Here is a 24,152-nt window from a genome sequence, read left to right as displayed (position 1 = left end):
AATATCAATCATGTTTCTGGCGAATCTCCCTATCAAGTTCTGGGGCGAGAGTGTTCTAACCGCAGCACATCTTATCCATCAAACTCCCTCCAGTCTCTTGAATGGGAAATCTCCGTACGAGTGTCTGTATGGAAAGTCTCCATCATACGACAAAATCAAAACGTTCGGATGTCTATGTTACGCACACAAATCATCTCGCAACAAAGACAAGTTCAAAGCAAGGAGCAGAAAATGTACTTTCGTCGGATATCCATTCGGCAAGAAAGGATGGAGGTTGTATGATCTGGAGAATGAAGAATTCTTTGTGTCCCGAGACGTGGAGTTCAGTGAGTCGTCATTCCCATTTCACGATGATCAAACCAGCTCTCCTGCGGAGCTCTCATCTCTGCCTAAGATTGTTGAGGTTCACGCTCCTATCGAGCCAGTTCCAGAGTCCAGGGGGAGTAACCCAGAAACGACGAAGAAAAGATGCAGGTAGATACAAAAGCTGTAACAGAGACGGTGGAGTCTGCTGGCCCAGCGATAGAGCTCAGAGTACCGGAAACAGAGCCTACTTCAGAGACTACGGTTACAGAAACAGAGCAACCTGTGGTGGCAGAAACACAACAAAACCTTGGCAGAGGTCATCGTGTTCCAGTGCCTTCAGTCAAGCTTTGTGATTACGTAACATACAACTCGCAATGTAGTCCTGATAAACACAACACACCCCCAGTTCATCCCGCTCCGTCTCGGCACTCAGAAACGAGTCAAGGTAAAACTGCTTCCTCATATCCCATTACAGCTTATGTCACTGATGCGGTGTTCTCAGAGAGACACCAAGCTTTTCTCGCAGCGATCTCCGCAGGTGTGGAGCCGCAAACCTGGAGAGAAGCAATGCTCGATCCTATATGGAACGGAGCTATGTCGACGGATGTAGTTTCCTTGGAAGAACAGAGAACTTGGGATGTTACAGAGTTGCCTAAAGGAAAGAAAGCATTGATATGTCAGTGGGTTTTCAAGTACAAGTACAACGCGGACTGGACAGTGGAGAGACCCAAAGCACGACTCGTTGTGTGCGGCAACAGACAAGTGGAAGGACGAGATTATGGGGAAAAGTTTGCGCCTGTGGTGAAGATAACGACTGTTCGCACGTTGTTGGAAGTAACAGTTGCGAAGAACTGGGAGGTGCATCAGATGGACGTGCACAACGCTTTCCTGCATGGGGACTTAGAGGAAGAAGTGTATATGAAGATGCCTCCAGGCTTCTATGGAGACAGTCCCACGAAAGTGTGTAAACTGAGAAAATCCTTGTATGGCTTGAAGCAGGCTCCGTGCTGTTGGTTCGCTAAGCTTACAAATGTGCTTAAGAAGTTCAGATTCAAACAATCATACTATGATTACTCCCGGTTCACGTACATCAAAATGGCCGAAGTCTGCGCGTTCTCATCTACGTAGATGATCTGATAATCGCTGATGATGACTTGAACATGTTGACGAGATTCAAAGCTTACTTGAACGAGTGGTTCAAGATAAAGGATTTGGGAAAAGCAAAGTATTTCCTTGGTATCGAGATAGCAAGAGGGCCGATGGGAATGTTTCTTTCGCAGAGGAAGTATGCTCTGGACATAGTGGCAGAAGCGGGCTTGTTGGGTTGTAAGCCAGTAGCGACGCCTATGGAGCAGAATCACAAACTGTTGGCGGACAAGGGGCCATTCTACCGAGATCCAGTGAGGTTTAGACGAGTTGTTGGTTGGCTGGTGTATCTTGCGATTACAAGACCAGAACTGAGCTATACGATCCATATCTTATCACAAGTAATGCATAAGCCAAGGGAGGCTCATTGGGATGCGGTGGTGCATGTGCTCAAGTACCTGAAGGGGTGTCCAGGACAAGGGATTATGTTAAGAGCCTTCTGCGATTCGGATTGGGCTTCATGTCCATTGTCGAGAAGATCGCTGTCTGCGTTTGTGGTGCTGTTGGGAGACTCACCCATTTCCTGGAAGACCAAGAAGCAGGACACCATGTCTCATTCTTCCACAGAAGCAGAGTATAGGGCGATGGCGGCGACACTACGAGAGTTGAAATGGTTGAAGCGTTTGCTGGGAGACTTTGGAGTGAAACAGTGACCCTATGCAGTGTGTTCTGCAATAGTAAATCGGCCATTTACATAGCTACAAACCATGTGTTTCACGAAAGGACGAAACACATCGATTGAGACTGTCATAGTGTGCGTGATGCAGTTCAGGATCGGCTGATCACGTTTCGTCATGTACGGACCACGGAGCAACTAGCCGATATAATGACAAAGGCTTTGGGGAGCTCATCGTTTCACTATCTACTGAACAAGTTGGGCGTTCGAAACTTAAACGCGCCAACTTGAAGGGGAGTATTAAGAGTGGTTTAGGTTGGTCGGACCGTATTGGTTCTGTCATATCTCGATAGAGATTGAGTTTGTTGACATAAGTACAATGTATTGTAGATAAATCTTTGGTAGTTGTAGATGTAGCCAAATCTTCTCAAGAAGATATTGTAAAGATGTATAAATACTTGACGTATGTGAATACAATACACAATAGTTTCCGTAACACATTCTCTCTGAGTTTACATTGTTGAAATAGAAAACAATAGAATGTAGACATTACCAATAGTAGATTTGAGGTTAAAGTGAAGACGATCTGATCTGTCATTTCTAGATTATATTACAAATAAAAGATTGAAGCAAATATTGCATATCTTATATATTAAAACAGAAGTCACAACCTTGATTCATGTGTGATTTTTTTTAAAATGGACCTAATGGACCAATTCATAGAAATTCATACTATATAATATAATTTTTAAAATATTTTAATCATAGTATCTTTTGATATCTTTTCATTTTAAATATAAATATATTTATTTTAAAATTCTAACAAATCTGTTTTAAAAGATTTTTACAAGATCTTTATTTTTGAAATTATATTTAAATATTTTCACTAATTTCAAAATTAGTTTAAAATATTATTATACATTAATATATTCAGTTATATAAAATGAAAAATAAAAAATCTATAATATTTTAGTTATTATATAATCATAATCAATCATATTAAATTAAAATTATTATATTGATCTAAGTATAATAAAATTGTATTAAATTTATATATTTATATATTTTATTTTCGTAATTATAAAATATATGCTCAAAAATAAAATCAAATATGTTGGTAAGATGGGTTAACATTATCAAACTATATAATATATGTATAAAAATTAACATGTATTTCTTTAAAGTTAATAATATAAAATCTTTGTAACTATTTTAATCATAATATATTTTCATTTTAAATATAATATATATTTATATATTATATTTTAAAAATTCTAATAAATCTGTGTAATATTTAAACAATAACTTAATGTATTTTAAGTTATCGTTTAAAAATGAAAATAAATAAATTATATCCTATTTTATCTACTTTTATAGTCATGATCATGTTAAAATATAATTAGTATACTAAAATAAATATTATAAAATCATATTCAATTGATAAATTTATAAATTTTATTTTCATAAATATAAACTATTTATTTAAAATATAATATGATGGTAGAACGACTTAAAATTAACAAACTATATAATACATGTCTAAAAATTAACTTATCTTACACTTTTATATATACAGTAATAAATTATCTAAAATGAATAAGCATAAAAATATTGGTAAAAAGAAATCCAGTTTTGAAATACGGGTCAGAATTTAGCATAAATTAAATATAAAATATTTTTTTAATATATTTTCTCATGAATATATTAATTTGCTTAATAACTAAATGCAAATACAATAAGATAAATATATAATAAGAAGTGGCAAATACATAAGGTTTAAACAATTAATTAATTATAACATGTAAATTATAAAATTATTGTATTTGAAATAGTTATATAAATATTTAAGTATATGATTAACATTAAAAATATATACCACTTATGTTCTAAAACAATAATTTATGTATAGAAAAGTGAAAACAAACACCCGTGCGGTTGCACGGGTCAAAATCTAGTTATGTTTTCTAACTCCAGTAAATTATCGTGTTTTCAGCGGGTTCATTTTTCTAATTCACCGTAGATGGAAGATTAGTTTTCTAACACTTTTAGACCATCACAAGTATTTTTTTTTTTAAGTGCTCATGTATGTTAAAATCATCTTTTGTATTTTTCTTTACCTGTTTGACTTCTCATTAAATTGATATGAATTTTTATAATGTGTAGGGATAATTATTGTCCAAAAATGTTAGAAGTTGGTTTTGTTCTAGGAGACAGTAACTAAGATAAGTTGTCTTTTTTTAGCAAAGTTTCCAAAATTTATGGTTGAATCAGCCGTACACTTATATAAGCCATAACCTACTTTCATGAATACGATATTTAAGGGTTTGCTTCAATTATGTGGTATTCCTTAAATTTATGTTTTTCTCCTTGTTTTCCATTTACTTAGTTCTATTTTAAGAATTAAAAACTCTTTTATATACGTTAACTTGACAATGAGGTACATATAATATTAAATTAATTTAAAAAATCAAAAACGAAGAAGAAAAAAGCATGTATAAAAGAGAAAACTTAGTTTCCTTCTCTATTATTCTTATGATACCTTTGTTAATTTTGACAGGTGATTTATAACACATTTAATAAGTTTTGTGAATGGTTTATGGTTTTACAATTTATAATTTCTTATGTAGTCTCTTTTTTTGTTAATTTCTATTCTCACTTAACGTCAAATTTCAATAGGAAAAACAAATGCTAATTATGAAAAAGAAGAAGAGCGTCGTTGTCGTGGAAGTGCACTCGAAAATGCACCGCCGGAGATGTGTAATAAACCAAACCATAATACTGAATGTAAGCGTCTTTGCAAGGGGACATTCGGAAAAACTGGATATATAAACGGCGAGTGTATTGTTAGAGACAATAATCGCTATTGCAATTGCTACGATTATGTATGCACTGTAACACTACCACCCAGAAAAGGGCTACCACCTCCGGGCTGGAACGGAAAATAAATATATATACATCTATATTTGTTTTTTTCCAATAATTTCTCTTATGACTATTTTAATATGAAATTATATAATAAAATAATTTTTTTTTCAACACGAAATAATAACTATATAACTATATATTTATTTATTATATCCATCGCGGAAAAATATAATATATACTTTGTTGTAGAACTGTATGCTTTTTTATAGATCATAAAAAAAATATTCATAGAAAGTGTACTGCACTGCTATAGATTTGTAATAATACAGTATTCACATTAAATGTGACTACCTTTATAAATGCACCCTTAATATTTTGTAAGAGGCTCATGTACTAATTTATTTTATTTTTTTGCAATTCCTAATCCACCAATACTAATTGCATGCCGCTACCATCTTGACAGGATAACAAAAAAAAAACAATAAAAGACAAACCAAGTAAATATTACATTTATAAAATTAACCAATTCCACATCTCAGATTTTTAATTGAATTGAAAGATACCCTATCAAACCGGCCTTAACCAACCGAATTCAAATCCATGAGGTACAGTGGTGACTCTATAGTCAAAACATACCATGAATAATATAATTGACACATCGGCGTTAATTTGGGGCAATATGCACAATTTTAAATGTTTGGACTAAATTGGTAACAATCAATACATGGGGAATAATTAAGGAAAGTGGAAAAATGCCGGCAATATGTTTATTTTCTTGTTTGGTCATCAGCATCGTCTTTCTCCCATCTATAATCATGTTAAAGATCGAGCGCATAATTTTGCAGTTTTGATGGGATGTTTCAACGGTATTTTTTTTGACATAAGAAACAATTTTGCAATTTTAGTGGAAAAAATAATTTTATGTTTGATGTAAAAATCTGATTTCGCGATTTGGACAGGAAAAAATGATTTTGCAGATTTAGCGGAAAAAGTAATTTTGTGATTTTAATGGGAAAATTATTTGTGTGAATTTGACGAGAAAAGTGATTTTGTAGTTTTTAGCAGGAAAAATATAATTATACGATTTTGGCGGAAAATTGAATTTACGGGTTACCAGAAAATACAATTTTGTGTTGGTGAGAAAGGATAATTATTCGGTTTTGGCAAGAAAATGTGATTTGCGGTTTTCGTGGAAAATGTGATTCTATAATTTTTGCAGAAAAGTGAATTTATGGTTTTGGCAGGAATATAAGATTATTTGGTTTTGACAAGAAAAAGTGATTTCATGGTTTGGCAAGAAAAAAATATTTTGCGGTTTTGGAGAAAATTGATTTTGCGGTTTAAGTAGAAAAAATGTGATTTTGCAATTTTGGTGAGAAAATGTGAATTTTGGTTTTAATTTTGGCAGGAAAATATGATTTTGCGGTTTGGCAGAAAATAAGATTTTACAGTTTTAGTGAAAATTTTGATTATGCAATTTTGGCAGAAAAAGAAGACTTTGCAGTTTTTGCGAGAAAATACGATTCCATAAATTTTTTGGGAGAAATTGAATATACGGTTTTGGTCGCAAAATGTAGTTCCGCGATTTTGGCAGAAAATGTGATTTTGCAGTTTGGTGAAAAATATGATTTTATGTTTTTGCTGGGAAAATGATTTTGTGATTTTGAAAGAAAATGTGATTTTGCAAAAAAAAACTTAGTTTTTGCAGGAAGATCCTCACGAACGCACTCACAAAATCTACAAGATTACTATCCAATATATGGCAAGAGATATGAAATGGAAATAAAAGAAACACCTTTTAGTTCGAATATCAAATACAACAAATAGATTAAAATATTTTTAAAGTTATACTTTTGGTAAACTTTATTTTACATTATGCCAAAGAATTTATAATCTAATGCGGAATTATTTTAGTTTTGGAAACCTGTTTCTTATACATTAAATAATTGGGAAAATCACATTTTAAACCATGAACTAGATTTTGATCCGCGCAACCGCGCGGGTGTTTGTTTTTACTTTTTTATACATAAATTATTATTTTTAAACATTATTGATATTTTTTTAACATTAATCATATATTTAAATGTTTATATAACTACTTCAAATATAATCATTTTATAATTTACATGTTATAATTAATCATTTGGTTAAAACCGTATGTATTTTCACTTCTTATTATATATTTATCTTATTGTATTTGCATTTATTTATTAAGCAAATTATTATATTTATGAGAAAACATATTTGAAACTTATTTTGTATTTAATTTATGCTAAATTCTGACCCGTGTTTCAAAGCTGTATTTCTTTTTACTAATATTTTTTATACTTATTCATTTTAGATAATATATTATTGTATATAAAAAAAGTCTAAGATATGTTAATTTTTAGACATGTATTATAAGGTTTGTTAATTTTAAGCCGTTCTATCATCATATTATATTTTTAAAATAAATAATTTATATTTATGAAAATAAAATTTATAAATTTATCAATTGAATATACTTTTATCATATTTATTTAAGTATAATAATTGTATTTTAACATGATCATGACTATAAAGTGGGTAAAATAGGATATAATTTATTTATTTTTCATTTTATAAACGATAACTTAAAATATATTAAATTATTGTTAAAATACTTTTACACAGATTTATTAGAATTTTTAAATATAATATATAAATATATATTATATTTAAAATGAAAATATATTAAGATTAAAGTAGTTACAAAGATTTTATATTATAAGCTTTAAAGAAATACATGTTAATTTTTATACATGTATTATATATTTTGCTTAATCCATCTTACCAACATATTAGATTTTATTTTTGAACATAAATATTTTATACTTATGAAAATAAAATTTATAAAATTTATAATTTTAATACAATTTTATTATACTTAGCTCAATATAATAATTTTCTTTTAATATGATTGATTATGATTATATAATATATAAAATATTACAGAATTTTAGATTTTTGATTTTATAAATGATTACTGAATTTATTAATGTATAATAATATTTCAAACTAACTTCGAAATTAGTGAAAAATATTTAAATATAATTTTGAAAATGAAGATTTTGTAAAAATCTTTTAAAACAGATTTGTTAGATTTTTAAAATAAATATATTTATATTTTAAATAAAAAGATATCAAAAGATATTATGATTAAAGTATTTTAAAGATTCTATGTATTATTATTCTTAATAAAATACATTTAATAAGATTTCTAAGTGATGGTCCAAAAAAAAAAATCACACATGAAAGAAGTCATGACTTCTCTTTTAATATATAAGATGTGTAAAAAGGTAGCACTTTAAACCTCAGTGCTTAAAAACTCACACTTCAAACCAATTATATTAACACATTAAACCTTGAAACTAACTGACTTCTTTACCAAGCAAAAATGTGACTGGTACTGTTCATCCGTGGGTAAAAAGGTATGACGTGTCAGTTGTTTTTTTAATTAATAAATAATAAAAATATTTAAAATAACAAAAAATAAAATTAATTTAAAAATCAGAGATAAATGCAAAAAAAAACTCAAAAAAAAACTTTAAAAATAAATGAATAAATTTAAATTTATTGATAAATTAAAAGTAAATTAAAATATCAAAAATAAATTAATAATTTTTTTAATTAACTAACAAATTAAAATAAGACAAAAACAAAAAAAACTCTAACATAAATCCAAAAATAAAAATAAATTAAATTAAAATTTAATAATAAATTCAAAATAATTAAAAAAAAATCAAAATAAGTAAATAAATTCAAGAAATGCTAGTGAAAACCATGACAATGTAAGAAGATAACACATTGGTGGTGATTTCTGATATATCATGTTTAATGGTGATGAGTTTAAAGGATGATATGTCAAAGTCCATCAACATCAAGGGTCATATTTCAGAAATAGTTATTATTAATATATCGGAAAAGGGATAGGAAAATTGTCACATATAAAAAATATTTTGAAAATTTTTAGTTGCGTATATTAAATTTTGGGATTTATTTGCTTATTTCGATTTTTTTTTTGATTTTTTGAATTATATTTAAGTTTATTTTATTATTTTTTAGTTTTTAAAATTTATTTTTATTTTTGTTTATTTATTTTAAATTTTATTTTTTATTATTAAATTATTAAATTATTAAATTATATTGATAAATTTAGATTTTAATTCATTTTAATTTTATTTTAAATTTTATTTTAATTTATTTATAAATTTCAATTTTTATGTATTTATTTTTCTAAGAATTATCTCTGTTCATTTATTTCTGATTTTTAAATTAATTTTATTTTTTTGTTATTTTAAATATTTTTATTATTTATTAATTAAAAAAAACAACTGACACGTCATACTTTTTTACACACGGATGAGCAGTATCGGTCACATTTTTGCTTGGTAAAGAAGTCAGTTAGTTTCAAAATTTAATGTGTTAATAAAATTGGTTTGAGGGTTTAAAGTGTGAGTTTTTGAGCACTGAGGTTTAAAGTGCTACCTTTTTACACCTTCATTGTTTAAAATGCAATTTTTCCTTAAATAATTTGTAGTTCTAAGAATTATAAGTTATCATGGTTTGTACTTTATTTTTATACAAATAATTTTACTTTTATTGAACTGAATTTATAATATCTGAATCCAATTTAAGTGGATTAGTTAAATGGACTTCTGGTTGTTAAAAAAAAAGGGCTTCTGAAAAGTCATTCATCATTCTTAAACCCACGTTAGGTGATTAAAATATCTGAATCCAATTCATCATTTATCGCGTTTAAGACCAACATTCTGCTGCTCATCTATATTAAGAGTATAAACCTTAATTTTGCAGCTAATTTGCATCGTTAATTATATAAATCAATTTCAAAATGAAATACAACAAATTCTATTTTGGAACAAAATTTCAGAGAAATATCAATTAAAAATGTTTCATTTACAAAAAAAAAATGCTTAGAAAGAGAATGTGATAACTGTTTTTGGTCGAGAAAATATAATGTGGTTAGAGTTTTGAAATAAATAGATACGTTTATATAAACAGTTTTTTTTAAAGTAGGTCCAGTGGCAATAGATATAATATTCTAGGGTACACTAAGGGAAAATAATAAGAATGATCCTAAATTAATAATACTGATTCTGTTTTTTCTAGGCAAAACTAGAAGGTTTAGTGGAACAATCAAAAGGGTTATAATTGGTGGCGGAGGAGCCATCTGCACTGTTCTGGCTTTCACCATCTTATGGTGGTGCTGGAAGATAATGCAGAAGCCATCAGGAGCAACTGGTAACAATTTCTTTCTTTATTTCATTATCTGATCTGATTCAATTTCTTGATGTTCTACCTATATTTTTTTGTTTTGTTTTGTCTTAATGAGAAACATAGATTTGCTAATCGACGGAGATAGAACTGACTCGTACGAGGTTGTGGCAGCTCGAGTTCAACGGATAGCGTTTCTAACTATAGCTGAAGCAACAAACGACTTTTGTGATTCAAACATACTTGGCAAAGGTGGATTTGGTACAGTTTACAAGGTACAACTATATTATAACAAATAATAATATTTGTTAACGTGTTGGTTCTTATTAGCTATAAAAACAATTTATCTACCTAAAATATGTTGGGGTTTATAAGCTCATGTGAAATATCAAAAAATACACAATAGTAATTTCCGTTTATTGTGTGTTCTCCAGTAGTGCGGTGGTAGTTTTTTTTGCTAAACTGTAAATATCATATATGAAGATAGATTCTACAAAAAGTATTATCTTGGTTCTGAACCATCTTGGCAAAAAAGAGAAAAACAAGATGGGTCAACATTTTAAACTAGAGACTAATGACTTATCGAAGCCACATAGCCTTAAGATCTCTGAATTTCTTATTCTTCCTTCTAGCGGAGATAACGTTTCTCAGCTCTTTGTAGTGCGGTGGTAGTTATATCGTTGTTTCCTTCAGTTACCTTAGTTTATGGTTTCAATCTTGGTACACCAAACTTTGGCTCCGAATTTATGGTTCAGAAAAAGAAATTACACAATAGTTTCGGTCATGTGTCTTTTTATCATGCATAATCTAATACAATATGTTGTACTTTTTGGAGTGTGCAGGGAAAATTAGTTGAGGGGACAGATATCGCTGTGAAGAGACTGACCAGAATGTCAGATTCGGGAACCTCTCAGTTCTTGAACGAGGTGAATTTAATTTCAGAACTTCAGCACTTCAATGTTATTAGTCTACTTGGGTATTGTTTCCACAGTGACGGGCACATATTGGTGTTCGAGTACCACGCAAATCGAAGCCTTGATTTGTATTTCTTTGGTTGGTATATTTTTTTTCAATTTTTGTTTTGGTAAAACTTCTTCTGTCTAGAGGTCAGACCGAAGCTAATTCAGTCGAATATGTGTTCAATTTGTAGGAAGTACCGAAAGCTCTAAGCTAAGTTGGAAAATAAGACATAAAATAATTAAAGGAATCGCAAGAGGAATGACGTATCTCCACCACGATTCATGTGTAACGATCATCCACCGAGATTTGAAAGTAAGCAACATCTTGCTTGATAAAGATATGAATCCCAAAATATCGGATTTTGGGATTTCTCGACTAGTTAGTAGAGACCATATCCAAACCAACACAAAGAAGGTATCTGGAACCCGGTAATTGTACATTCATTTCTCAACAAGTGAATAAAACTCTTTCAATAACTGATCGTCTTATTTTTCGGTTTACTCAGGGGATACATAGCTCCCGAGTGCTGGTCTGACAAGATATTCACAAAAAAAACTGATGTCTTTAGTTTCGGAGTTGTGATTCTTGAAATAATAAGCGGCAAGGCGAACTATAAGTTCACCAACTCTAAGGGAGAGACTAGTCTCCTCACATGCGTAAGTAATTCTATCCTAGGTTTCATTTATGTTTCTTTCCCAAGTAACATTACTAAAAACCATTTTATAAGCAGATGTGGAGGAACTGGGAAGAAGAAAGCTTGCTTGAGGTAGTTGATCCATCCATTATGTATTCATCATCTTCACCGTTAACAATGATTCAGATCGTTCGATATACCCAAATTGGTCTGTTATGCGTACAAAATATTCCACAAGACAGACCTACAATGTCCTCCCTTGTGGTAATGTTTGAAAGTTCAACCGAACTTCCTCGTCCTAAACCTCCCGTTTATTTTAACAGTGACACTACATACAGTACTTTTGAGATCGGTTCTACATCTATGTTAACAACAATGTCCTCCCTTGTGCGTACAGAATATTCCACGAGACATACCTACAATGTCCTCCCTTGTGGTAATGTAAGAAAGTTCAACAGAGCTTCCTCGGTCTAAACCTCCAGAGACATACAAGTCCTGTTCCTTTGGTTGCCGCAGGTTTCGGCGTCAGCGGCAGCGTCAGCGTCAGCGGCGGCGACAGCGTCAATGACGACAGTTGTTGTTCGTTTTGCAGCCGCTGACGCTACCGCTGACGCTGCCGCATACTATATCGCGACCGCAGGTTTTATCGGCGTCAGCCGCAGGACGCAGCGTTCGGACGCGGCGTCAAACGCAGCTTCCTGCGTCAACAAAACGAACAAGAATTGACGCAGAATGTTGACGCTGCCGCTGCCGCCGGTACCTATGACAACCAAACGAACAGCCCTACAGTACTTTTGAGACCGGTTCTACGTCTACGTCGACCACACGGCCAACCAGCAAATATCAGTCAACTATAGAACCTAGCTAAAGTTGACATGTTTTAATTTTCTTTATATCAATAAACATCATGTATGTATTTTGTTGGATACGGATCAAACTTGTCTATTTGAGTGAAGTTCTGTACGGTAATATTATTGGTAAGTTGTTACAATGGAAGTTTCCACTTCCACGTCTAATAATGAGCTAATATTCTAAGAACGATCGTTAGATATCATAAATGTACTTTGCTGTCCTATATAATAGGCTGCATACCAACCTTTGTAAAGATCAAGCAAAACATATTTTTTAACTAACTTGGTGATGATGTATTTAATGTGACGAGGTACTGAGAGAGCTACTTCATTTAGTTAGTGGATTATGAATACAAAAGAGAACAAAAAAACAACACAGTTGTCTTTATGGTATAAATCCATTATTTACCATTTTTTCTCCCTTTTACTCTTTTCATATGTTAAAATTAATGAAATAAATAGTTTTAAGAATAAAAAAAAATTATTAAAAATATAAAAAATTAATAAAACATCCATTTATACAAACACATATTTTTTTAGGGTTAAAAAACATAATAAATAATGTTTTCAAATTACGTTCTACTAAAGTAGAATTCCGCTTCTACACAAAACGGATGAGTAGAAAATGAATTCTAGAACGAACATATCCATCTACTTTTTTTAGAACGTACAAACTACTTTTTACTATAATTCTAAATATGGGAAATATAAATTCTACTATTTGTAATGATCGCTACTTTTATTTAGAACGATGTTTTTACTTTTATGGAGTATTCTAAGTTATCAGGAATGCAAAATCTAAACTATACACGAACGTTCACATAGTGTAGAAATTAAATTCTGGAATTTTGTTATGTTTTACATAGTGTAGAAAGTGCCTTCTATGGATAAAAAAAAACTGTTTTTTCAAAAATTAAGGAAGTTGCAGTTTAAAAATATTCTAAAAATATTCTAACTTCCTAAAATGTGTTTTCACACTGTCAATGATAATAAAATTCACATTTTTATGAAAACGGTGCTATTTCGCGTCAAAATATTCTAAAAGTATTCTAACTTCCTCAAATATTCATTGCAGATCGTTTACACAACAACTTCTTCTTTTTTGTCACTGCTCCTTCATCAAGAACCTTTCTCTTGCCTTTTCTTGCAACTGTGACCGAAGAGGTCTCCTCCTCTGCTAAAACATCAGTATCAGCCACATTCTTATCAGCTGCTGACCCTCTATCCTGGCTGTCGGCTTCCTCCATTTCAGTCACTCCAGGCTCTAAAACTGGCCATTATGTGGAGCTCCAATCAAACTTCTGTCTGATCCTATCTTGAAGAAGGTCCACTCGTTCATCTTCCATCTCACCCTTCCTTGTATAGTCAACATGCTGAAACATATCACCATTACCAGTCACTGAAATAACCGAGAACAAGTCACCCTGTAAAACAGTTAAAACATTAAAAGCTATACAAATTTTATACAACAACCATATATAAGAAAACAATGTGAGATAGTTACCTTCTTAGTTAAGGAGTCCTCAAGCTCAATGATGTCTTCGTAAGAAACGTTTGCAACTCCTTTCCAATTGCCACACCTTGGACCGATGAAGCTGCAAGAGACGTGTCTCCCACATATTTCTCCAAAATCAGGAATTGCTTCCATAATCCAAATCTGGAGAGCATATGAGAAACCCTCAAAAATGTAGCTGTCCTTCTTACCCAACTTCTTCCTAGCCTTCTCAATGGAACTTAGCAGGAAGTCATACGAGTGAAGACTCCAATGGAACTTCTGGAGCTTGTCAAGATCCATCACCAACTTGATGTACATATAAGGGATGTTCACCTTCTCATCTCTCCCCATCACCACACCCATTATCACACACAGGTAGATCAACCTCATTCTATCAATCCGTGTCCACTTGTGAACTTCTTTTAGATGCACCTTTCGGATCGACTTCAAGGTGATCTTATCACCAGACCTTAGTAGGTTACTCCAAAACCCCCCGTCATTTTTCCATGTTACTACGTCACTGCTGCTTTCCCGAGAAACTTTGAGGCCTGTCACAGCATGGTACTCCTGAAGCGAAAACTGGAGAGGCATCCTCGCAAAGACAAACCACTTCTCATGCATCTTCGAGGTAATCAGCTGCTTACCCAAGAAACTATCCACCAATTTTCCTGAAAAACCGAGCTTGTTATCCGCAATAGCCATGATATGTTTGAAAACAGGATCTATCTTCACATCATTGTACTCTGCAGACATGGCTTTCTTCAGATCCCTGATAAGTTCCATGCGGCAGCAATTGTTGATCTTCTTGACCTGAGGTTTCAAACCCTCTGCATACAGTCGCTTAGGTAGCTCTAACTCCATATCTACAAAAGACAACAAAATGATTTTAGTGAAACGAATCATGAAATGAACCAAAACCATAAGTCAGAAACATAATTGGTTCATATAATTAGATAGTAGCAAACTATGACAATTCACAAATCAGGTAAGCTCTTCTCCTTCAGTTTTACAGAACATATTCTTTCAAGTCAAAGAAACAAACTTTGCAGTGAAACAGAGACAAACACAAGAACAAAACCAAATTCAAAACTCAGAAACACAAAGACTATCTTTTTGTTTACAAACAAAATCAATTAACCAAACCATATCAAACAAAATCAATTCACAAACACATAGACACATCAAACAATAACCGGATCGAGGAACATGAAATGAAGAAAGATAAAGTTCGGACATAATACCTTAGCTCAACATGATTTCAGAGAAAGAGAGTGGCGGAGAGGTGGAGAGAAGCGGAGATGCAGAGAGTAGCGGAGAGGCGGAGAGAACGGGAGAGGCGGAGAGGAGGCGAGAGGCGGAGAGAGGAAGAGAGAAGCGGAGAGAGGCGGAGAGAAGCGGAGACACGGAGAGGTGGAGAGAGAAGCACTGAAATCTCCTTTGCGTTTGTCTAGAGAGAAAGAGATCCAAAGAAAAGTATTAGAACAAGAAGAAGACAGGAACAAACTTTATGAATGAAACTGGATGGAGAACAAACGTGTTTACCTTCGGTCTGTAGGAGAAGAGAAAGGGGTTCCACCGGTGGCTGCAGTCTTCGTTGATTTCACCGGAGAAAACACAACGGAGAAGACACAATCACCATCTTGCTCGCCATGAAAGAGAGAGTCGGAGAGATCGATGTTAAGGTTACGGGAGGTAGGGGAAGCTATGTTTAGATCCCTTTTTTAAAAAAAAATTTCCCCTTTTGGCAACTATATTAAACCAACCTTTTTTCATTTTAAAAAAAAATCTAATTAATTATGTTTAATGTGATTAATCAAAGGTTACTTTTGGCATTATGGAAAACATTATACTATAGGGACAACTTAATGTTGGATTTATACCATAGGGACAACTATGTTGTTTTTTTGTTCTTTTTTGGCAATTTTCTCAATTATTTTTCGATAATTTACAAAGGCAAACGCTAAAGAATAATAATAAACGCCAGTCTTATTTTATTTTTTATATAATTCTAGTAAAAAAGATTTACACACTAGATCACTTTTACACTTACTAATTACATCTTAGAACATTTTCCACAATTAACACAAGTTTGATTTCCTCTTAACTATAGTGAGTTAGTGACCAACTCAACCTACAATATTAAAATCTGAGAAATATTTAATTAAATTACAAAATCTCTCACTAATCACAAATGTTTTTCTCACCAAAATCACCAAAGATGCAAAATTAGGTTTTCTCGTCAATCCGCTAAATCAAATTTTCCCACTAAACAAGACACTTTGATTGTATATTACCGGATTGATTATAAGACACTTTGTAAGTTCATAATGTGAAAACAAGTAGAACAGCGTCCAGTCATTGATCGTTAGAGATCGTAACGTTTCATTTGTCTTTTTATACTTATGATTTACTTAGTCCACTCACAAATTGGTTTTTCCATCAAAACCACAATTCAAGTTTTTACGTTAAACCGCAAAACAACGTTTTCTGTCAAACTGAAAAAATATGTTTTCTAATCAAAACTGGAAAATTATGTTTTCTAATCAAAACTGAAAAATTAGGTTTTCTCGTCAAAAACACAAAATCATGTTTGTTTGCCAAAATCACGTTTTAGCCAAAACCACAAAATCGTTTTTCACCAAACAAAAAAAAAAAAAAAAAATTCCAACTTAAACTGCAACATTTGGTTTCCCGCTAAAACCATAACATCTCTTTTCCACATCAAAATAGCTAAATCAAGTTCTTCCATCAAAACCACTAAATCAGATTTTCTGCCAAAACCAAAATCACGTTTTCCCAAAAATTGCAAAATTATGATTTTCCAATAACCACAAATTATGTTTACCCGCTAAAATTGAAATTTCATCACTCATTCACGGGAAGAGTCAATGGAGCCGTTATAAAAATTTAGGTTAGTATATTGATGCAGGTAGAAATTATTTTTAAGAATAGGATCGTGAGTCTAACCTCCCCTACAGGAAGAAGATTAACAGTTTTGAAAATCATGCGATCATGAAGTACTGGGAGAAATATAAGGAATTTTTGTTTTATCTAAGTTTTTATTTTATATAGAAATATATAAAATTCAATTACAAAACGGAATTTTTTTTTCTTTTTATGCATTAAGTTTTTTTCAATTGCGTTTTTCTTTTATTTTTTTAAGAATTTCAGTTACACTTTTAAAACTACAAAACAAAGAACAAAATAATTTTTTATTTACACCATTAAACTACAACAACAAACAGAAAAAGAAAAACGTATAATATATTTTTATTTAAACAATAAACTAGTATCAATGCCCGTGTTAAGCACGGATCAGTTTTATTGTCTTCAAAATTATTTGATCATGTTATAATTTTCACTCAGAATTAAATTGTTTTCTGTCAAATATTTTATGAACCTGAATAACACAGCATTCAAATTTAAAAAAATAGGTTGAAACGGAGAGGGTCAAACAAAAATGATATTATTTTAAATGGTTATATGTTTACAATTATTTTCCAAAAATATTGAGAATAAAATTTGATTTTTATGATTACAATTTGTTTCTCTGACAATTTAAATTTTTTATTTAAACAATAAATAGGATAATGGTGACCGTAGATGCACATGTTTTTCAAACAATTCAAATACAATTATATGTAAATAAGTTTTTCCTGAATATTTCTTTTATTTCTTCTTCTTTTTTAACTTTTTTTATTTTTTTCCCTTCAAAAGAGATACCATTTAAAAGTTCTTACATCAGAGGTGGAAAATTGAACAAATGAAAGACATAATCTCATTTGGAACCAAAGTGAAGCTAATGATGAATCTTTTAGAGAGTAAATAAGTAATTTGCTGATAAAAGAATTGAATATACTTCATTACCTTGGTTACTGATGAATTTTAATTTTTCCATTCTGCATTGAAAACATTAGCCTGATTCAATTGACATCTCAGATACAAAACAAAATCAATTATAAATTTGCATAGGTTTTGCTGTTACAGTTACATATCTAAAAAGAAACAAACAAACAAACGAAATGAAAAAAAGAGAGAGTAAGAGAGAGATGATGAAGAAAGAACTAATTGGTAGACAGAAAATTATATAGAAAGAAAAATAACAGTTTGAAACTTTTGAACGTGGGATGGATTTTTGAGGAAATTTAGGAATTTTATTTGGAGTTGTAGAAAAGGATGAATGACATGTTTTCAATTATTATTATTTTTATTTATTTTTCTAAAAATATGACACATGTCAAATTTTGATTGTTCAAGTGACTTGTGATTTAATATATAAGGGATAGTTGTACTTGTATTATATATGTTTTGGTAAACTATATTTTTATGTTCAAAAAAGCCTGAAAATAATAATAAAGATGGTAAGATGATGGTTTAATTAATTGATATCCTATTATATGAAGAAACATATATGTAATTTTGAAAAATTAATAGGTAAATGTGACCATATTATAATAAGTAGTTGGACCATTTAAAAATTATATAGGTAGATAAAAATAAGATTTTAAATTATTAGAGTAGATTAGATAATATCAAATGGATTTTCACGTATAAATTTGATAAATGTTAAATTACAAGTGATGTGTCGTTAGAAAATAATTTTTGCTTTCTTTTTTACCAATTACACTTAGATCCCTTATATATTAATTGAGAAACATTTCAACATTGTTTTGTAGCCACGTGTCACCATGAAAATAAAATTCAGAATTCTTAGAGAAATAGGTTGGTTTATTTTAACTTATATTATACTTTTTATTAAACTAACTATTAAATTGATAAATAGTGTACAAAATAATACTCTCGCAATTTCTTTAAATAAATGCTACGAAATTGCCTAATATGGTTAACGTATATATGACAATTAATAATTATGAATAATAAATATTTGATAATATTTTTTATATCTTAGCTCATTTTTATTTAATTTTATATTATTAAAAGATTTTAAACAACCACATTAACCATATAATAAACAAAATTAATTTTTTCTTATATGTTACATTTTGAATTTTTAAAACGACTATAAATTACTAAAAACGTTAAATGTCTCACACTAAAATTTTGTGATCAATGGTTTAACTTTTTTTTGGTAACAAGATACAAATGATCATAAATTGTATGAATATAAAGTCTCATTTACTAGACATTCATGTTATATATTAATATAGTTTAAAATTAAACTATATAACATAGAAAAATATTTAAATATGATAATTTCAAAATTTTATTAAAAAAGTATTGAAACCTTAATATTTTAACATTCAAAAAATCGCACATTAGAAATTTTATGTTATCACATGAGTATTATCAATAATAAATATTTATATTCAAATATACTATATATCTATGTTTATGTCATTGAAATTTAGTTATATACCATATAAAATAAATAAAATGATTATTTTGATTTATTTAATAAAAAGGTATCCTAAATAAACAAGATGTATTGTTTTGATTTATGTGTTTACTCTAATTTAATTATATACATAGTAAATGAATACAAATAAATAATAATAGATAAAATAATATTCTTATATATAACATTCATCCCGCATAATTACGTGGATCTTAAGCTATTACTATTGTATTATCCGAATTACACTCAGATAATATTGTGTAATAATGTCTGCACACTTTGTAATAGTTTATGTTTCTAGAACTAATTAAAGTAAGTTAGGTGATTCATATCCTAATAGGATTGAAACTGGTATATATTATATATTGTATTACAAGTTTGATAATCGTCATAGGCGTTGTAATACTCTTAGCAGTCTTTTTGAAATTTTTTTTGGAAAAAAGAAATTCACATAAATAGTTTTTAAAAGTTATATCAAGTTACCATTCATTGGCATTGGTTCATCACTATTTGTCGATTTGACTAATTAAAAACATCAATTTGATTGGAAACTTGAATTAAAATGGCATTGGTTGATTACAATTTTTAAGAAATAAAAAGCTTAGTAGGATTCTAATTTATTTGAAACGGAATTCTTAATAAATGGTTTCAACATATCAGTCTATTAAACATATTAAACATGCTTTTTTGTTCCAAAAGCAGAGGTTCGTAAGCTTTACTTGTGTTATCAAATATTCATATGGTACACTTTGTGAAGTTTGTCATTGCTAAGAATGCACAATAAGTAGGCAGAATCATAAGCTTCATGAAAAGTAATGAATTTGAAATATTTTCGAGAGTGAAGCAAACTTTGGGGAAAAAACTATATACAAACATATTGACTCGTTTATTTTAATCTTGTCCAAATCCATACCATGTGTCTTCAGAAACTGGATCGACTGAAATTGGATAAGTTGATCTGCCATGTGCCACCAATATCTCTTTTGGCGTTAAACAGAGTTAATCATAGTGAAACCACGGTAAATTCAAATCAATGTGATAAAACAACTTAATGGGAAAAAGAGGACAAAACAATTGATATATGGTATCATAATTTTATCTCGTATAAACATCTTATTAATGTACAGATATTTTATTGTTTTGATTAGTTTCTTTTAAATGCTAGTGGATAATTAATGTCACATTGATGATTAAAAAATATATTATACCAAGTGGTCTAACATGGACTTTGTTTCTTACCGCTGTGAAATGTGAAGTTTGGTTTAACCCTTGTAAAATCTAAAAGTATTCTAATCAAAATTTACATAAATTTCTTGTAACCTGTATCTCCACACACATCTTTTTTAAACAATATTAGTGCAACAACAAACAAAAAAAATCATTACTCAAATTATAAAAATCATTATACAAAATGTTATCAAGGTGAACCTTAGACACAAAGTTTCAAACTCGGCTTCTCAAAACCATATAAAAACTAAAACACATAATCACGAAACTAGATGTTCGAAAGAAAGGCTTATATCTAACAATCAACAATACTGTTTGGTTTACAGAGTCAATATGAGTCTGTAAACAAAAAAAATTAACCGTTTTTCGTCGTACACATGGATGCAGAATCTCTAATTTAGTTTACAGAGTCAATATGAATCTGTAAATTGTTTGCTGTAAAAAAAAAAAACTGTTATTTGAGCCTTTTTTTGGAAATAATGCGATAAAAAAAAGGCTTTGTGATATATATAGCTGATTCTATATCACAATTTGCTTAAGGAATATTTAACTTAGTCTTCGTCTTCTTTCCCACACTTCTCCTTGTTAAGCCCAACACCTAAAACTCACCACTAAAACATGTTTTTTTCATGTTGCTTCATCTTTGATGCTAAATTGATCAGCGTTTTATAACCTTTAGCTTGATCATGTCCATCATGTATGATTCCAATAAGTTTATTTATCCATAATGAAGAAAACTCATTAAACTCAAATCTTTTTTTTTTGTAACACCATTAAACTCAAATCTATTAAACAAGTTTAAAGTCATTCAGTGATACCCAAGACCCGTTTAATGTCATTTTTGAGCCCATTGTAGAATAAACATAAATCATTCTCAAACAAACACATCATGCCACGTCACCCATCGTAAGTTTGTAACATCTCTACGAAACACAAGAGTACATCATATACATCATTTTCATACAAACAAACATAGTGTCAATAATAATATACAACAAATCAGATATTTAGGCAGATTGCAACTCTGAAGTTGACATTCACCACAAGGCCCAAACTATTCCACGTCATAAACAAAAAACGCCACGTGGCTCAATACTAACCGTCGATAGACATCAAACGGCGCAGGATACGTCCCAATCTCGTTGGCGCACGTTAACAACTATCGAAGCTGCATTGTGATTGGCCGTTGTTGCGTTCCATAAAAGCTTAGGGTTCCGGATTCAAGGGAGGTTAGTCGCCACCGTCCCCTTACGTTAGCTTCTCTCAATCATCGTCGAATTTCTACAGATTCAGCAATTATGGGTGAAGAGGAGGACGCTGTGTCGTTGGATCAGAATAGCTCTGGTGGTGGCGAAGATTCGTCGCTCCGTCGTAATCGCCACTCGTCGCCATTACCGCCGCATCTATCTTCTAAAGTGCTTACATTGCCCACCGTGTTAACCCTTGGCCGTGTAGCTGCCGTTCCGATTCTCGTCGCGAGTACGTTGATCCTTGGTTTCCGATAATTCGATTTTGAAATCATCAGATCTAAAACGAGGAGCGATATTGTGATCATAGTCCGTTTTTTCTTTTTTTTGTCTTGTTCTGCTGGAATTCAGACATCGAACATGTGTGTTCTCTGGTTGTTCTGTTCTGTCTGTTTTCGAAATTCGATTTTTTGAAATTGAGCTTATTGCTTTGAGTACTTTCACTTGTTACGCCCTTCACGAAAGTCATAAACTTCCGTATGTGTTTGATTTATAATCTGAATTGTACCCACGTTTATTCAGACAAGATGTTTTTTTTTTTGTACTGCTTGAATTTAGACATCGAACAAGTCTTCTCTTGTTGCTCTGTTCTGTCTGTTTTTTTTTTTTGAATAGAGTTTATTGCTATGAGCACTTTCACTTGTTACACCCTTCATGAAAATTCTTAATCTTTCGTGTATGTTTTGATTTATAATCTGAATTGTATGCACTATGCAGCCTTTTACGTCGATTGCTGGTGGGGGAGAACTGCCACAACGAGTATTTTCATTGCAGCAGCCATTACAGACTGGCTTGACGGATACATTGCAAGAAAGGTAACTTCATTTTCTTTACCCATTTTCATATATATATATATTTCTGTTGATTCTTCTTACCATAGCGGGTGCAATGTTGTGCAATTTTCAGATGAGGTTAGGTTCTGCGTTTGGTGCTTTTTTGGATCCAGTGGCAGATAAGGTTGGAGAAGATCCTCTTCCTTTAGCTTATCTTCATTTTATGCCAATGAAAAGATTTTTATCTTCTCTTTATTTAATTTATCTTTTGGATGTGCAGCTTATGGTAGCAGCAACATTGATTTTGCTGTGTACTAAACCTATGGACGCTATTGTGTTAGGACCTGTTCCATGGTTAGTGACAGTACCTTCAATTGCCATTATTGGTAGAGAGGTAAGATATTCTTAAATATCATTTAACTCAGCTCTAGGTTCTTCTAAACTATTCAGTAATGCTTTGCACTCTAGATTACTATGTCAGCGGTAAGAGAATGGGCTGCATCTCAAAACGGCAAGCTTTCTCAGGTAAAATGTGATCATATTCATATATATGAAAGTGGAAAAATGCAACGCAGATGATAGCTTTGATGATGTTATTAGGCTGTTGCTGTAAATAGCTTGGGAAAGTGGAAAACTGCAACGCAGATGATTGCGTTAACCATACTGCTCGCAAGCCGGGATAGCAGTTTTGAGAGGCTATTGCCGTCTGGTATTGGGTTGCTCTATGTATCTGCAGGGCTCTCTGTATGGTCTTTAGTTGTTTATATGAGACAGATTATGAGAGTATTGCTAAAGAAGAAGTAGCAACATTTTATTTTTATGGCTTTTTGCATTCAGTATATACACAGAGTGGAAGCTTGCCCAGTGACATATTACCTCTCTTCTTCTTGAAGAAAGCTGACTAATCTCTCTCTCTCTATCTGGATACAAAACGAAAGTAGCTGGGCAAGCACTATAAGACTCTTATCTTTAGACTCTGGTTTGGTTTTGTATAATACCTCTTAATCACATTGCGCCTCCACGCTCACCATGCACTGAGTTTATTGAAGCAGCAAGCAAGAGCTGATGGGCCATGGAGGAAAGAAAAGCAAGCAGGCTATGTTTCATTCTAGTTTGGAGACTTGCTTTGGTCTCATGAACTCATGAGATGATAAAAAAAACAGTTATTGCTTATGCCATGTAGGATCTTTTTCAATACTTTACCTATAAAATAAATCTTCGGTTACAGTGTCTATCTGCTTATTAGGGACGTGCTTCTTCTGCTTGGCCTCGTTTCTTGTATCTTACGATGAAAGAAAGATGCACAAATCGAAATCTCTCTCTATGAATGAGCCATATGCAACATTAACTTGTACGATTGACTAGTCACGGCCTTTCACAATCTGTGTCGTTGTTACTTAGGCCAAGGCTCTCTACTACTAGG

General features: G+C 31.3%; 3 protein-coding genes and 1 long non-coding RNA gene across 6 annotated transcripts; 3 read left to right on the top strand and 1 right to left on the bottom strand.

Annotated features, from left to right (window-relative positions):
• The first annotated feature begins 3,878 nt into the window (after positions 1 to 3,878).
• Positions 3,879 to 5,010, top strand: LOC111215328. The gene is made up of 2 exons (XR_002664312.2): positions 3,879 to 4,625; positions 4,745 to 5,010. It is a non-coding gene; the product is annotated as an uncharacterized LOC111215328 (long non-coding RNA).
• Positions 5,011 to 9,569: 4,559 nt separating this feature from the next.
• Positions 9,570 to 12,717, top strand: LOC106447928 (G-type lectin S-receptor-like serine/threonine-protein kinase SRK). 2 transcript variants are annotated; one of them, XM_048777961.1, is made up of 7 exons: positions 9,659 to 10,213; positions 10,313 to 10,461; positions 11,029 to 11,239; positions 11,337 to 11,574; positions 11,652 to 11,802; positions 11,877 to 12,044; positions 12,178 to 12,651. In XM_048777961.1, the coding sequence occupies exons 1-7, from the start codon at positions 10,189 to 10,191 to the stop codon at positions 12,223 to 12,225; spliced, it is 990 nt and encodes a 329-aa protein (XP_048633918.1). In that variant the 5' UTR covers positions 9,659 to 10,188; the 3' UTR covers positions 12,226 to 12,651. The 2 variants fall into 2 exon arrangements, with proteins under 2 accessions (XP_048633917.1, XP_048633918.1); XM_048777960.1 differs by having other exon boundaries at positions 9,570 to 10,213; positions 11,877 to 12,717.
• Positions 12,718 to 13,006: 289 nt separating this feature from the next.
• On the bottom strand, positions 13,007 to 18,818 carry LOC125608089. Its single transcript, XM_048777962.1, has 2 exons — positions 15,669 to 18,818; positions 13,007 to 15,573 (listed from the first exon to the last, which is right to left on the bottom strand). The coding sequence occupies exon 2, from the start codon at positions 15,045 to 15,047 to the stop codon at positions 14,082 to 14,084; it is 966 nt and encodes a 321-aa protein (XP_048633919.1). The 5' UTR covers positions 15,048 to 15,573; positions 15,669 to 18,818; the 3' UTR covers positions 13,007 to 14,081.
• Positions 18,819 to 21,890: 3,072 nt separating this feature from the next.
• On the top strand, positions 21,891 to 23,961 carry LOC106445336 (CDP-diacylglycerol--glycerol-3-phosphate 3-phosphatidyltransferase 2). 2 transcript variants are annotated; one of them, XM_022717951.2, is made up of 6 exons: positions 21,891 to 22,188; positions 22,674 to 22,771; positions 22,863 to 22,913; positions 23,010 to 23,123; positions 23,198 to 23,254; positions 23,347 to 23,961. In XM_022717951.2, the coding sequence occupies exons 1-6, from the start codon at positions 22,008 to 22,010 to the stop codon at positions 23,410 to 23,412; spliced, it is 567 nt and encodes a 188-aa protein (XP_022573672.1). In that variant the 5' UTR covers positions 21,891 to 22,007; the 3' UTR covers positions 23,413 to 23,961. The 2 variants fall into 2 exon arrangements, with proteins under 2 accessions (XP_022573672.1, XP_013742316.1); XM_013886862.3 differs by having other exon boundaries at positions 21,892 to 22,188; positions 23,330 to 23,961.
• The last annotated feature ends 191 nt before the right edge of the window (positions 23,962 to 24,152 follow it).

The sequence above is a fragment of the Brassica napus genome, chromosome A4 (assembly GCF_020379485.1).
Source record: "Brassica napus cultivar Da-Ae chromosome A4, Da-Ae, whole genome shotgun sequence".
In the NCBI taxonomy this organism is placed as follows: Eukaryota; Viridiplantae; Streptophyta; class Magnoliopsida; order Brassicales; family Brassicaceae; genus Brassica; species Brassica napus.
This window is presented reverse-complemented; position numbering and strand designations above follow the sequence as displayed.

Bases quoted from the DNA above. Each gene is read 5' to 3' on its own strand.
- LOC106447928 (XM_048777960.1), top strand. From the start codon at position 10,189: ATGCAGAAGCCATCAGGAGCAACTG. The intron at 11,575-11,651 runs GTAATTGTACAT...CGGTTTACTCAG, and splicing joins AAGAAGGTATCTGGAACCCG to GGGATACATAGCTCCCGAGT. The intron at 11,803-11,876 runs GTAAGTAATTCT...TTTTATAAGCAG, and splicing joins AGACTAGTCTCCTCACATGC to ATGTGGAGGAACTGGGAAGA.
- LOC125608089 (XM_048777962.1), bottom strand. From the start codon at position 15,047: ATGGTTTTGGTTCATTTCATGATTCGTTTCACTAAAATCATTTTGTTG.
- LOC106445336 (XM_013886862.3), top strand. From the start codon at position 22,008: ATGGGTGAAGAGGAGGACGCTGTGTCGTTGGATCAGAATAGCTCTGGT. The intron at 22,914-23,009 runs GTTGGAGAAGAT...TTGGATGTGCAG, and splicing joins TGGATCCAGTGGCAGATAAG to CTTATGGTAGCAGCAACATT. The intron at 23,255-23,329 runs GTAAAATGTGAT...TGATGTTATTAG, and splicing joins AAAACGGCAAGCTTTCTCAG to GCTGTTGCTGTAAATAGCTT.